This window comes from Dromiciops gliroides, chromosome 1, assembly GCF_019393635.1.
Source record: "Dromiciops gliroides isolate mDroGli1 chromosome 1, mDroGli1.pri, whole genome shotgun sequence".
NCBI lineage: Eukaryota > Metazoa > Chordata > Mammalia > Microbiotheria > Microbiotheriidae > Dromiciops > Dromiciops gliroides.
This window is the reverse complement of record NC_057861.1, coordinates 428289138-428305033: the sequence shown is the minus strand read 5'-3', so window position 1 is coordinate 428305033 and position 15896 is coordinate 428289138. Positions and strand designations below refer to the sequence as shown.

General features: G+C 33.5%; 1 protein-coding gene across 3 annotated transcripts in view; it reads left to right on the top strand.

Annotated features, from left to right (window-relative positions):
- Positions 1-15896, top strand: part of TENT2 (terminal nucleotidyltransferase 2) — a 71602-nt gene that overhangs the window by 37694 nt on the left and 18012 nt on the right. For all 3 annotated transcript variants that reach the window (XM_043976560.1, XM_043976559.1, XM_043976558.1), the window contains one exon: positions 5872-5915. In XM_043976560.1, the coding sequence (XP_043832495.1) occupies positions 5872-5915 (44 nt within the window). The remainder of the gene's footprint in view (positions 1-5871; positions 5916-15896) is intronic.

The window sequence follows — 15896 nt, the reverse complement described above, 5'->3', positions numbered from 1 at the left end:
ATTTTGGAAAGTATTTTATAGCTTGTTAATAATTTCCATTCCAGTGACTTTGGAAGTTTGGGATCATCTGTGCCCGTGAAAGTCTTAAAATGAATGCCACTTCAGCTTTCCTCTTTGAAACTGAATTATAAAAATACATTTTTTCCTCTTATTGAACTATAGACTACTCTTGGTTATTTGTCATTTACATTTTGGTATTTTAAGGTATAACCCAAAAGCTAGAGCATTTTGAAAACCTTTTAAAAGTCTTTTAAAAAGATTTTAAAAAATCATATCTTTTAATAATAATTCTGAATACTTGAACTTTGGAAAGCTTACTTCACATTTAATATGATTAATGCATTTATGATTGTGAACTAGAGGTTTTTTAAACTTTGTTTTTACCAGGTAGAAATGGGACACTTTTCAATCCTCTTCAGTAATAAGTACTTTTTTTTTTTTTAGCAACACATAGCAGAAGTAATTGTGGTAAAGTTTACAGATGTTTGACAACTCTGTTTAAATATGTCCCAAAAGTCTTAGTGCAGTTTTGGGAGAACACTGTATGATGGGAAGCCATGAAATATACTTTTTATCTGAAGCAGACTGTCAGATTAGATCAAGACATACCCCCAAATAACTGATAACATTAGGCAGTTTGGTATTGTGGGAAGAGGTATGTTTAGAGTTAGAAGATCTACATTCAAATCCTCTCTCTGTCATTACTTCTGTGATTTTGGGCTGAACATCTGGCCTCATTTTCCTAATCTCTAAAATGAAGTTGTGGGCTGAAGAATTTTCTCAGGTCCCTTTCAGCTCTAATTATTTGATTCTTTGAACTTGGATCTGTACTCATCAGTCACCAGGTGATATTGATTAATTTAGGCTTAAGTGAAAATCTTTTGAATTGGGCAGGCATAAATGCATGTGTTTTTCAGAGCTAACAAGAATTAGAAGTATATTGTTTTGATGACACATTTTCCTCTATAGACTATTTGAACCATAAACCATTGGCTATCATCGGTAATTAAAATAAACTGTTTTATGTGACAGAACATTTTTTTTTACTTTTATGGCAATACATATTTTTTCTATTAGTTCAGTCTGAAAAAGAACACATATTGATACTTTGTAATGGTTCTTTATGGAATTGTTTCTTTTAATTTTCACAGAGATTTAAAAATTAGGATTTGCTTGAGCAATTCAAGGAGAAATCATGTAGATTCTTTTCTCCTTCATCTTTCTCTTCTTCCCTCCCTCCAAATGTGCTTGCTGCCTCAGTTGCAGTTAAAGATTGTATTCAGGGAAACTATTAATCACCTCTCATTCAGGGTAGCACTGCTTCTAGTAACTCTGAGAGTAGAAAAAAATAATAGCCAGTGTAGCAATCAATGGTATACGAACTGGATTTGTAGATTTCACTGATATAGGAAATTCTCTCTATAGATGCAGGTGACAGGCTGGGGACTCCACTACAACTGCTGGCTTAGTTGCTTAGAGCAGAGATATCAGACTCAGCTGCTCTCTTACCTTCCCAGTGGGCCAGAACCAGGTTAAAATGTAATTGGGAAATGTTTAACAAAATAAAAAAAAAATAGAAAACAAATACAACATACATAAGGTTAATTTGTTGTTTTCTGGGATAACATTCAGCCTTCAAGATTCCATTTCTGTTTTGAGTATGACACCAGTGACCCAGATTGAGTCCTGAGAGGTTAAGTGAGTCGCCCAATGGTCTCAGTCAGTATATGTGAGAGGAGGGCCTTGAATCCAACTCTTTCTTGGCCTTGAGAGGCCAGCCAGCTCTTTATATACCTCAGCTGCCTCATACAATAGCCAAAAAAAAAATTATGATGACATTAAAAATAATAGCTCACATTTATATAGTGCTTTAAAGTTTGCAAATGCTTTATAAATATCTCATTTTATCCTTTCAGCAGCCATAGGAGGTTAGATGCTTTTACTATCCCCACTTTATTGATGAAAAAACTGAGGCAAGCTAGATCAGCTAATAAATGTATGAGGTTGGAGTTGAACTTGGGTCTTTAAAAGTAGTTCAAAATTTTGTTTAAACTTTGTTTATTCTTGTTCTGTTCTCTGGAAATGGACCCCTGTTCCCATATACTCTGTTTTTCAGAATTATGTTTCTTACACCACAGTCATTTCTCATTAACCATCCCTTTCCCCCAACTCTTTGAACTCTTACTTGGAAGCACCACAACAAAAAAAGTACAGGCAAAGCAAGAAAATCCTTTAATTGAGGTTTAATACTGTCTTTGGAACTAATGTGTAACTTTTAGTTTTGTGTGCAAGTTAAACCAATCTCAATTAGAGAAAGCTGTGGGATTAGAGACACTGAAAAGATGAAAAGAGAGTTACTTCCTCTGGGGAAGCTGCTTTAGGGTTAACAGTATTGTTTTCTTGTATAGAAGAAAAAGTGCCATTGAAAGTTGTGTTAGCTAATAGGTCAGACTTTGAACGGAAAGTCAGACTAGGCAAAATTCAGCTTTGTCATCAACTAGCTTTTCAGTCTGTCAGTAAAAATTTATTAAGTACCTATTATGTGGTGATCACTGGTCTTACTGTCTAATGGGAGGAGACAACATGAAAACAACTATGTACAAACAGATGTATACAGTATAATTTGGAGATAATCAATAGAGGGAAGCCACTATCATTAAGGGGACTGGGGGAGGGGGAGGTGTCAGTAAATGCATTTAAGTTGTTTAACTGCTTTGTGACTCCATTTCCCTGTCTGTGAAATGAGGAATTTGAACTAAATAATCTCTATAAGGTCCCTTAGCTTTACTTTGAATATAGAAAAAGTTAAACTGAAGTATTTCTTGTGATCATTTAAAACAGTCTGACAGGGTGCATAGAAGTCCATGACTTAAGATAGCTGGCCTCACCAGCCCCTGAACCACAGGATCAGGAAAAACCAAGTCCTTTTTACTTAAAATTTAAGCTTAAGATTTAGTTGATAAAGGGAAAGTTTAGAAGATACCAAAATGTAGCTTAAACATCTGTTTCTTTAAGTGCTGTTCTAAAAGAATTATTTGAAAAATACCATTGTTTAATAGTGTTTTTCAGTTTTTTAAAACAAGTTATATTTTTTTGTAGTTGAGAAAATTTATGGGTATAAATCTGTGGAGACTTAACCACAGAGCTCTATCTGAATCTTGGGAAAGTGCGTGCCTTGCATTTCTGACCTACCACTATACTGAAAACTTGCAGTTTCAGCCTTTTTGAGAGAAGATTTATAAAGGTTGTATCTGCAAATATAAAGTTATAAAGTGACAGCAGATGTCACAGCCAGATTCCTCTTAGTATGTATGCTACTTAAATTGGAAATAAGTTAGGTATTTTTGGAAGTATTTAGCTCTTTCAAGCTACTACTAGAGTGTTATTAATAATAAATACTACTGCAATGCACTAAATGTAACCTCCTTACTCCCATTATAGTTCAGTAGTAATTTACTAAATAGTGCCCTGACAAGAAAGAATTAAAAGACCTTAAAAAATGCTGACTTTATTTCCAAAAGGTGGTAATGATTAAACAGTTGTAGAAATGTCTTATTTTTCTAAAAAAAATGTTTATCTCATTTATAGAAAAATATTTTGGTCTCAGAGCACTGTCTTGGACAAAACAAAGGACTTGGAGGCAGGAAGCCGGAGTTTTTGTTCCTATAATGACATTGATTTTATGAATTTAAGCAGATGAATAAGCTTCCCTTTAACTGTTTTCTTTCTATAAAATGGAGTTATATATGCTGTTATATATGCTGGCTTAGTTGCCAATTAGTTATCAATGAGATAATAGAAATAAAAATACTTTGGGTTTTAACTTACTGTTAGAAACCTCAAAGATGGTAATGGGTATTTTATGTCATAGCAAAGACATTTTTTATGGCTCATATAATGAAAAAAATCTGCCAAAGAAGTAGAAGAGATGTACAGTATCCAAATATCAAAAGGAATGATACAAGGGAATTTTTATGGAATTTGGGGGGGACTTTTAGGGGGAAGTTTGGGATTTTGGGGGGCAACTTTTATGGGGCTCATTACCTTTACAACTTTATACCTCATGGGTTTTTGGTTAGCAAGTGGTCAGTGCCATTATCGATTTTTTTTAATCTCTATTCAATCTGTTGTATAACTCCTAGTCTGTCCGTGGAAGAAGACTCTGACTTTAAAGATCTAATTTTTCAAATTTTTCCTTTTTATAGTTATTTTATTGTCAATATAATTTAAAGACACCAGTAAAGAACAGGGGCTAATAAATAAATAAATGATAAATGAGTTATTTTCCAGTAAGATTTCTATATTTGCATTGTATTTTCAATAGTATAACCAGAATTTTAGGTGTGGTTTTTGTTTTTGATTTTTGGTACTAACCTACAGACTTTTAGAACTGAAGTGAATGGGGCTTGAGTTTATTTGTAGGGCGCTCTAGATTTTTGAGCATTTTGCATGCCTCTCCCCGAAAAAACAAACAGACAAAAACCAGACATGCACTTATGGTTGTTATGCTAAGGAAATTAGAAATTAGCTGACATGACTAGTAAATAATTTTTTTCTGCCAGTTTTTCTCTGTCATGTATTCTGAACACATATATGTTCTTTATTTGCTAAATTTACCCCATTAAATTGATAAGGGACTTTTGTGTTTCCATATTATCATAAACTCACAGAGTAGGAGTATGGAGAAACTAAAGTCAAACATCTGTTGCAGTATATTAGAGAACTGTATTTATTATTCCATCACAGGCAAATTAATGTTTTCTAGGAGTTGTTTTTTAAGAGAAATACTGCCAAAAGCCAGAATAAAACAGTGGATCAGCAATATTTGCAAAGTAATTTTGTGATTATTTGGTATTGTGTTGATGTAGAGCTATATAATTTATAACTGAGAATTGTAATATTGTATTAATACACCTCAAATGTACCTTATGGTGCAATATGAAGTTTACCGGTTTCATGTAAATCTTGAAAATTCCAAAGCTCTGACTTGGAGTGCTTAAGTATTGATTTTTTCAGTTATTTTTCCTTGGGAATATTGGGTGCCAGCCTTTCACAGTGATATGACATTATTTTCAGTGCTTCTGATGAGGATGAAGCTGGCTAAAGTTGCTGAAGATTGACATTTAAAATGTAGTAGTACTATATAAACGCAGTGTTATCTTGGAAGGCAATTCTTTTTATTTTATATTTCATTTTTGGTGAATGTCTTTTTTGACCATCTTCTTCCAATACTGTCTTTAAAATTCAATATCAAAGTTAATAATTTTAAAGATGATTTTTCAATATACTTGTTATATACTTTTAGCACAGCTTTTTTATGCTAACTTTGGTTTGATTCGCTAGTACTGGTTAAATAATAAAGGGACACAATCATTCATCTGTGTGTAAGGCTTTTATAGGATAGGAACATTGGGTTGTGTATGTTTAAAGTTATTTTTGGTGGCATAAGAGTGCAAATCTTTCATTTTAGAAATTTATTCACACAGAATCTGTAATATACCACACTTATAATTTTTTTAAGCCTATATTGGCCAAATTTCATGTGTCCCTTCAAATTTTTAGATAAAATAAAACCTGTTCTAAAGAGTTGATGTTCTAAAACAAGTAAGTAGCATTTACTTATGGAATTGTTTATTCTTCGAATAAGAAATAATCTGTTAATAAAGAAATGCTCAGTTGCCATCATAGAGGTCTTTCAAATTGAAATTTAAAGACCCAAATTTATTTCACAAAATATATGAAAACTAGTGAATTTTAGCATGAACAATTATAATAAATTTTATCAGTCTCACACCTTTGGTGTAGGTGACAAACTGTTGCTTTTTTAATGTATTATGTGAATCACGGAAGCTTTAAACTTTTTTTTTATAGCCCTACCTGAACCCATCCTTCCATCCCTCCAAAAAAATTACCCAGTAAGTGTTTCTTATAAATTATTATGATTCATAGTATGTCAAATGTATCTAAAATAATTATATACAGGGTTAATGTGAATATAAAAGTAATAATATTTATAACTTCTAAGTAAAGTAGATTTTCATATAGAGGTTGTTGGAATGGCCACTAGAATATTTTAGAACATGATTCCATGTAGAAAAACTTTTGGTAGATTCTCATAATACTGTATATTTTTTTATTGGCAGACTATTTTTCCAGTAAATCAATAATGGAGTTATCCCATTATGCATAAAATTATCAATAATAGTAGCTAAACATATTTGGGAAAGACTCCTTTGCAGCACTATCTTATGCTTTATCCCAGTTTTCTTTATATTGATTTTGGATACAATTATTATGTGTAATAATGCTAATTATTCAACATTTTGATTTTTCTAGTCCTTATTTAGTTGTAATTTGACAAAAGCAAGAAAAAAAAGTCATGAAGAAGAAAAATGGCTTACTTATACCCTTCAATTATCTCACCAGTTTATGAAAGAAATAAATATTTTGTACTTGTATGTATTGAACTGAGAATCTCACTGGAGTTAATTGGAAACTCTTAAGGAATGAGGAACATATCTTCTAAAATCCTCTTAATAGGTATCAAATAATTAGGCATAAAAGGAAATTAATGTTTGTTCATTTCCCACATGCATCCTCTTCTCCCCTCCCGTTATTTTTCCAGGTACCTCATTTCCCTCTTATTTTATAGCTTTATTCTTTTTTCTTTTTGATCCTATACTATTCTTTATTCTTGGTTAGGTTTGACAATGGTATGAGTTACATATGCTCAACAAGCATTTGGAAAAATAATAGCTAAATTCTTTTTTGATATCCTATGTTGATTGGAAGAGCTGTTTCCTAAGTATAATCAATTTAATATGATGATACTTCTAGTATTAGTGGCAAGATGAATTTTAAGTCTCATGATTTACATTTTCTTGGCATTCTTCTGACCCTGTTTATAGGTAATTCTTTATAATAGTCACATTTTTATTTTGAGATTATATTTTACTGGCTACATTTTTTTTATAGATGTCATCTTTTACAGAAGCACCACTTTTTTAGTTTACTCTGTTTATCACCCAAGGGGGTAGACATGCTTCTGATTTGAGTATAATATTAAAGAAATAATTTGATATATTATATATCTTAAAACTTTGAAGATAAATTACAACAAACTTTCTATTTCTATTATCTGGCCCTGCATAACAGTTTTCAGGGACTCAAAATGTGATAAAAATATACCTAATGCATTTTGTTTATAATTTCATCTTTCTTTGGTAATCGATATGGTACAAGTTCTTGCTATTCTTTTGGGTCATTGTGAATAGCAGTTGTAATGTATGTTGTATGTGAACAGTTATTGTAATGCGTGAATGTGAGTATAGAATTTAGATTAGTAGAGCTATACAATAGTAGAGGGGTCACTAAATAAATTAATACTGCTGAAGTATTTACTATATGTAAATGTTTATTGACTTGACAATAGGTACTTATTTTTAGTAGTGTTTTAGTGAGGTTCTGGGGAAACTACTGAGACTCTTCACCCCCTCCCCCATAATGTATGTATTAAATTTCCATCTTAAATTAGGAAGAGTACCTCTAAATAAATTACTTGCCATGTTTGTTTATTTCTTTGATAACATTTTCTCACAGTATTGATAGTTTGTTTATTGATCATTCTTATCCTTGGCTGGCACTTAAATGAATATAACTCAAGTACATTGCAGTATTAAGTATAGAAATAGAAATCTAGAAATCAGGGTTCTAAACTTAGCTGTGCTGCTATGTGCCCTTAGGTTTGTACATTGCCTTTCTGAATCTTATTTCCCTCCTTTATAAAAACAGAAAATTAGAATAAGGTCCCTTTTCAAATTTGAAAGAGTTAACAGTTTTATGTCTCATATGTACTTTAGGTATTTTGTTGTATTAATCTTAAATTTCATCAGCACCAAAGTAAAATTCTAGAAAAGCAAAACCATGCAGTTTATGACGTTACAATGGATATACCAATAATTCCATTTAGCCTCTATTACTTTGTATTAAAGTACTTTTCTTTCTTTTTTCCAAGAAATAATATAAAAGCCACAGTTTACTATAGAAATTGATGCCTATGTGGATAAGAAAGTATCTATTATACCGAATTTTTGTTTCTTAAAATTTGTTGTAATTTATTCTATTATGAACTATTGACACAGTGACCTTATAAAACCAAATATTGTAACATCCATTAAATTGGGGTTCTGTTATCTGTGTGTATTTGTTTGTTCATAAAGAATTGTATCTTGGGGCAGCTAGGTGGTGCAGTGGATAAAGCACTGGCCCTGGATTCAGGAAGACCTGAGTTCAGATCCAGCCTCAGACACTTGATACTTACTAGCTGTGTGACCCTGGGCAAGTCACTTAACCCTCATTGCCCTGAAAAAAAAAGAATTCTATTTTGCTTTAATATAAAATTTGACTTATAAACCAAATAGTTTTTCACTCTGCAGAAGAGTTCAAGGAAGGGTTCCTTTAAATTAATCCCTTTTTATTTAAAATATTGGATTTTTTAAAAAGTTACATTTAAATGTTACTTTTAAACACTTCTTTTTCAAATTCTTGAAACAAATTGTTGCTGAATGTCATATTTTTTATCAGAAATATTTTACTCTAGTAATTGGTTGATATTCATTATTCTTTTTCTTTTTGTGATTTACAGTAAGATGTGAAATACTCATCAAAAATATAATTAGTGTACCCACTAAAGTTATGTAAAAGAAATGTCAGTAAACTGAAAACATTGTCCAAAGTGACGTTGTAGCACAGTTTTATACTTCATCTTTATTAGTCTGAAACTTTAGTGCTATGACAAAGCAGTTTGTTATATAAAAGCAAATGAAGTCAGAGAAAAGTTTAAGTATACAAATGTTAAGATGACTAAATCAGTTTTTTAATGGCTTGATTTTGATATTTGTAAGAAACAAATTGTGAGAAACCCCATTTTAAAATTTCAGGGACTCAGTGTTGGAGAAGTATCAAAGGCCTTTATTTATACATTCCAGTGTGAATGAGCCAGCTCCCTATGGCATGGAGCATGGGACTCAGGACCCTTTTATCTCTTAACGGGCTGGCTCCACCCTTCTTCCTCAGTTACAATCTTCTCACCGAGACACTGGTGCCAAATGTTGGCCAATTGGAATGCAGCATAGTCAAAGGGGCAGCTCTCTAAACTCCTCCCCCACGTGACCAGCCCTGGGTCTCTCTCATCATATGATCCTGATTGCTGGGGAGGGGGAAGGAAAGGAGCCATTAGTAAGTACCCTTCTCCCAGCTGAAATTCACCTCCCAGACATTTCCCCAGACAACTTCAATCAGCTTTTGAGGGGGGCCCATATTTTTCTCACAGTATTACTATGTAATTGTTACTTAATATGACTTCTCTAGTATTTTTGGACTTAATTTACTTTTGAATAATTATAGAATTTCCTTTACTGCTATAATGCTATTGTCATTATAAAAAGCCATTAATGCTGATATAAAAATAAAAGAAATATTGTAGAAACTAAGTAATAATAACAATAAAATTAACAAAGACTGACATTTATATAAAAGTCATGAGTGAACTTCCATACAAATTCAAAAGCCTCATCTTCCTTGAACTCTATTGTGTTTGACACTGATGAACACTTCCTGCCTCATGAAATTTTCTCAAGGGGTTCCCATAAAGTTTGCAAATTGCTTTATATACATTGGCACTATACATATTATCCTCATTTTACAGATGAAGAAACTGAGGATCAGAGAAGTTAAGTGACTGCCTCTTTTTAAGTAGTAGGAAGTATCAGAAGCAGGATTCCAACCTAGGTCTGTCCCGTTTGTAGAGTAAGCCTTCTTTTTACCAAATTTCACTTAATTTCAACAATTAGATTGGATAGTAATAAGATAAAACTGATCTTGAGAAAATAATATTGGATTATTCTATGCATTTGTCCTATATTGCCTTCCCTTTTCAGTAAAACTCTGAGAAAGCCATATGAACTAGGTGCCTGCTCCTTCTCTCCCATTCTTCTTCCTTTCCTTTTCCTCTTTTTTTACTCTCTTCTTAATCTTCTGTAAGCTGCCAGATTTCATCATTCAACTGAGATTGCCCTGTTCAAAGTTATCAGTGATATCTTAAATGCAAAATCCAGTTGTCTTTTCTCAGTGTTCATTCACCTTCATCTCTCTTCAGGATTTGAAACTGTATACAACCTTCTTTGGGATACTCTTCTCTTGGTTTTCTTGGTAGTACTCTTTTCTGATTTTACCCATATGACTGTTCTTTCTCAGCCTCCTTTTTGGTGGATCTTCAGCCATGTGGTTCCCACTAACTATGGGGTCTGTCTCAGGCCCTCTGATCTTCTTCCTCTATATTATCTCGTTTTGTGATAGTGTCAGCTTCTGCTCCCATGGATTCAATTTTATCTCTATGTAGATGATACTTAGATCAATATATCTATCCCTACTCTGTTGAGCTCTAGTCTTATACTACCAACTGCTTCTTGAACATCTCAAATTTGATATTCTTTAAGTTTCCTCAGCATGTTTGAAATGTAACTTACTATCTTTTCCCCCAAACAATTCCTCTTCCCAACTTCTCTATTACCATTGAGGGTACCACCATCTTCCCAGTTGTATGGGATTACAACCTTGGTGTCATCCTCAGATCATCACTTTAAATTTAATACATACATCCGATTTCTGAAATCATAACAATTCTCATATATATTCCCTTTTCTCCTCTCATCACCACAATCCTGGTTTAGACTTTACTCATCTCTTACCTGGACTATCACAGTTTCCTTCTAATTGGTCTCCCTGCCTTATGTCTCTTTTGTCTTTCCATTTGGTTGCCAAAATGCTTTTCTAAAGCATAGAGCTGGACATATCACTCTTTCCCCCTTCTCCCCAGTCTAGTAGTTCCTTATTAACTCCAGGATTGGATATTGAGTCCTCTTTGGCATTTAAAGCTCTTTACAACCTTGCCTTCTTTGCCAGCCTTCCTGCATCTTATTTCCCCTCCATTCACTCTACAATTCAGCTACTTACACTGTTCTACTTATAGTTCCTTGAATATTGACCCCTCCATATCCTGTCTCTTGCCTTCTCTGTTCTATTTCCATAGTTATTGTCTTCCACATTGGAATGTGAATTCCTTGAGGGCAGAGATGGTCTTTGCCTTTCTATGTATCCTCAGCATTTTCCAAAGTACCTGGCATATTGGAAGCTCTTAATTCTTATTGACTGATGTACTGACAAAAGTATTTTAAATATTATAAGCTTTGTTGTGGAAACTTTTAGTTTGCAAATACTAATAAAATGAATTCAATAAATGTATTGCCCTAATTAAAAACTCAGACCGACCTAAGTGATACAGTTGATTTGATTGTGCCTTTAAAGTATGAATTTTTGAGTTTTTTAATGTTTAAGGTCATTTTAAGAAAATTAATGAAACACATTTTAAGTAATTGAAAAAGATCCCTGACAAGTAAGCTTTTTAATAGCTTTCGTGATTAAAGGATATATTTTATGGTACAAACATTATATATAGTAATGATCAATTTTTATACAAAGCATAACTTAAAGTAATTTTTTGAAAAGTGTCGTGAAAAAGCATCATTGAATTAGTAATGGCCTTCATCTCCTAGATAGATTAATCTGGTCCTCTCTATACTTAAACTTTTTAAAAAAACATACCCTTTTTTAAAAACAGTAACTTAGACTTTATTATAAAACTTGTTATATTTAATTTAGGATAGAAGGTATTGAGTTCCCCAAATATTAGGCTTTTAGGATATGATGTTTGATTTTTACAGAAATGGAGGGACCTGCCAGAAAGCTTTTTCCTTTTATTTATTTATTTTGGGGGGGAGGGGAGAGGAGGATATAAGTATAGTGGTTGCAAGTACAAAAGTACAAGTATTAAGGTGCATTTTGTAAAGCTGTTTATGCTGATAGAAAATAGAAGAAAGTAAATACATTTTAGAAGGCTGTAGTTATATAGTAATAAAATCAGTTTTAAGATAATAATACAAGTTTATAACTAAAGAGACACCATATACCTTACTGTGTATACACACACACACACACATATATATGTAGAAACCTTTTTAAGTTGCTAGTGTATTTAACTAGGAGCCAAGTGTCATAGCAGTCAGGCAGCTTTCTATATCATTTAGCGTTGAAGTTTTCAAGGGGAACCACAAAAAAAGACTATAATATACTTGATGTTCAAGAATTATTGAGCAAATCGTTTCACTAACACATTGGGCTTTTGAGTTCATAGTATGGTTTGTCTTCCTGATGAAGACAATTCCCAGGTATGTTTGTGCAAAGCAATCTTGCTTAAGGATAGTAAAGTGATTTAAGCAGTGTTTTTTAGAGGTTGAAGAAGATGGAAGCATAGTCTGTGAAAGAAGCCAGGTCTTCCTGGCCACATGACCAACAAAATGGAGGAAGACTAGACATTTTCTCTGATCCCCACTTCTCATACTTCTCCAAAATAAGAATTATGCATAAGAGATAAAGCAACTTCAGAATTTCAGTTGTTTCAGATGGTTAAAGACAGAGGTGTCAAACTCCTATCACAAACCATGTGTTCATGAACGTTTTAAGAGAAAAGTAAGAATTGTGAAAACAGAATTTATGGCCTGCACCTCAGAAATAATTGACAGAGCAGAAAAACTTGAATCCATCATGGTAAACCTCACGAAAGGAATGACACAGAGAATAAAAGTTTGGGGATTCAAATATACAGATTCGTGGGAATTCAGATACACAGATGTGAAGGACAGTGGAGCAATAGAAACAAAAAGTCTGAAAGAAGGCAGGAAGAAAAAAGAAATTCTGAGAAAAAGGGGATTTAAAACCTTTGCCAAGAGTATTGAAGTCAGAAGAATGTGACACCTAGAAGAAAGAATTGTAGGATCATATAGACAAAGAGGACTTGTAATCATAGGATGTAGTCCTCTCATTTTCCATATGGGGGAACTGAGGCCCAGAGAAGTGAAGTTGCCCAAGGTGATAAATAAGTAGAACTGAGATTTGAACCTAGAGCCTCTTGATTCCAAGCTCAATATTCTTTTCACTGTACCATTAGTTGAAGCTCAGAGGATGAAAAGAAATCCTGAATTCCTAGATATGAATGAGACTCTTCAACTGGAGGGTGAACCAGTTTTCTAAGAAGCCAGAATTACATCTATCACAGAGCAGTAAGGAGACTCTACAGTTATGTGCAGGTGCAAGAATATTGTTAATGTTTCCAGAAATGAGAGTAGTCATAATTGGTAACGATTTCTTGCCGAGAAGTGTAGAAGCATCCGTTTGTAGATCTGACATGGCCAATCAAGAGGTATGTTATTTTCCTCAAGCATGCATCCTACATATAATAGAGAGCTCACAACCACTACCCTTTGAAAAATATATTATGATGAACTGAATTGAATCTTCAGGGGGGAAAAAAAACCTGGAAGGCATCTATAGTAATATCACCATTTAATGTGGGAAAATGAAGAACTTTGAAACAAAGGTTGTGTTTTTTGCCACTTGGTTTTCAAGTAAAAGTTGGAACTTTGGAAAAGAAAGGAAGAAATTAAAAATGAAGAGATGAGACATAAAGAGTAATTGAAAATGGTATTTGAATTATAGCATAGGATACTAGAATGACGTCCTGAGACAGAGTGCATTTCATAGGTATTGTGAAGAATGTTTACAGAGAAACTTGCCTGTCTCATCAAAAAGCTTTAAATGGAAAATGGAGATGGTAGAAGAATGCTCAGATAAATCTATTATGGTGGATAACAGGTGTGGACAAGCTATCCTATAAATTCAAATGTCATTTGGAAAAGAGAGTTATAATTTTAGATATATGTATACCAAAGCACTACCATATGTCAGGATTATAAACTGGAAGAGAGATGGAAATAAAACACCTATCAATCAGTTACTCAATAAGCTTTTATTAAATGTGTATTATGTGCCAGGCCCTCTGCTAGGAATTTGAGATACAAGTACAAAATGGGAAGAATCCTTACACTCAAGGAGCTTATATTGTATTAGGGGAGAAGGTATGTATATGTATGTATACACCCACACAAAATAAATATTGTAGTTATGATGGCAAGGTACTAGCAATTGGAGAGAGGGGTTAGTCTTGGCTAGGGTTAAAGCCACTTCATCATGTGAGATAGGAATGAAACATGAGATAGTGGCAGAAGGCATCTAAGAAATGAGAGATGAGGAAGAGGGGAGAAGAAAGAGTTCATGATGAATGGCTTCTATTTTGTCTGTTACATATGAGGCAAGGTTCTTATCTGAGAGTAAGGAGAAGGGAATCCATGAGAAGTTTGAGGAAGAATGAAAATATTTGGAAGAGCCATTGTGGAGAGAGTGGGATAGTGAGTTCATGGGGGAGATATTAAAGGATCACGTCATAGCAGAAATGGTTATATGATTTTGTTTATGTTCAGCAGCAGATGTAGAGGAGTGAAGGCAGTAAGTAATGGGAATGATCTAAGACTGTGGCTTGGCTGAGTATAATCAGCAAAATGAAAAGGGGCCTAGGGATTCAAGAGAGGATGCTGTAGAGATGAATTGGTTCATCTACCAGTCAAGATGGAAGAAACAGGAGAGTGGTTAGTGCAGGGAATATGCTCTTAGAGAATTGAGAGTTGTTTGTAGGTCAATAGGTTATGGTCATAGAAGGGGATTTTGGAATTCCTGAATGTGGAGCCATACATTTGTGGATATTGGCAAGATCGAGGGTATGACCATCTTTGTGTGTGGTTAAGGTGAGGTGGAGTACTCATGGGAAGTGAGTAGGTTTTGAGGGATTGATTTGGTTAGAATGTTGAGGGAGAATCAGTATCTGTCTTGAAGTCCTCTAGTATCAGGGGAAACACTGGGAAAGAGAAAAATTGTGAGCCAGGAGTTGAACTCATGGAGGAAGGAAGGGGGAGTAACTTGGGGGCTGGTTGTCTGTAGATAACAGCTACCAGGCTTTTAATTGTGACAGATATGAATATACATGAACCTCAAAGGAAGAGAAAGAACCTGGAACTGACAACAGGGAGCAAAGACTCCCCTACCTTGACCAGTTAGCTGAAAAGAATGAATGAAGGTACAGCCCAGTACTCAATAAGGTGGTAAAGATCGTCTAAGTCAGATCAACATATACTCTGGTGTTTGTTTACTTAAAGGTTGGAAAAATTTGAGAATGGGGGAAAACATGGGAAAATATGGTTCAAGAAGAAAGGAGTTTACACAGAAGCTTCACCTTTCAAATTATGGATACTTTCTTTGAAAAAATAATTAGTAGGTACTGGATATGGCAGGTACCAAATGATATTGTAAAAAATAGATTATATCTTAGTGGAAAGGAAAGACTTGTTATTGATGTAAGTGAGCATTATCCCTGAATCAGCAGTCTATGTACAATTTATCAACTTATAGCTAAGATCAAAATAAGTAAAAGAACAAGAATGAGAAAAAGCTACCACATGCAGTGAGTTGATCCTGAATTATTTAAATAAGTAATTGAAAATTAAAAATGCAAAATGTACAACAGAAATGACACCAACTATAAAATAATTTAATCTAGAAGTTTAACTAGTGTAAATTGTGACAACAAGGAGACTGAAAATCCAGAAGGTACTTTATTCAAGAAATGTCTCACTTATTTACCAAATGGAGACAGGTGGCTTCTAAAGGAAATAGTATAGAATATAAACTTGTTTGTTTAATCTTATGAAGAGGAATGATAGATAATTATGAGCAGTATTGTCTCATCATGCAAAGAGAAGCAGTGGATAGTAAAACTAGTTTAGAGAAAGTGTGGCAAGATAGCCATCTAAGCAAAGCCATCCCAAGGGTATTCAAGTATAAAAATGGAAAGGATGGATTACAAACATTAGAAAAATGAAAAGAAATTTCAC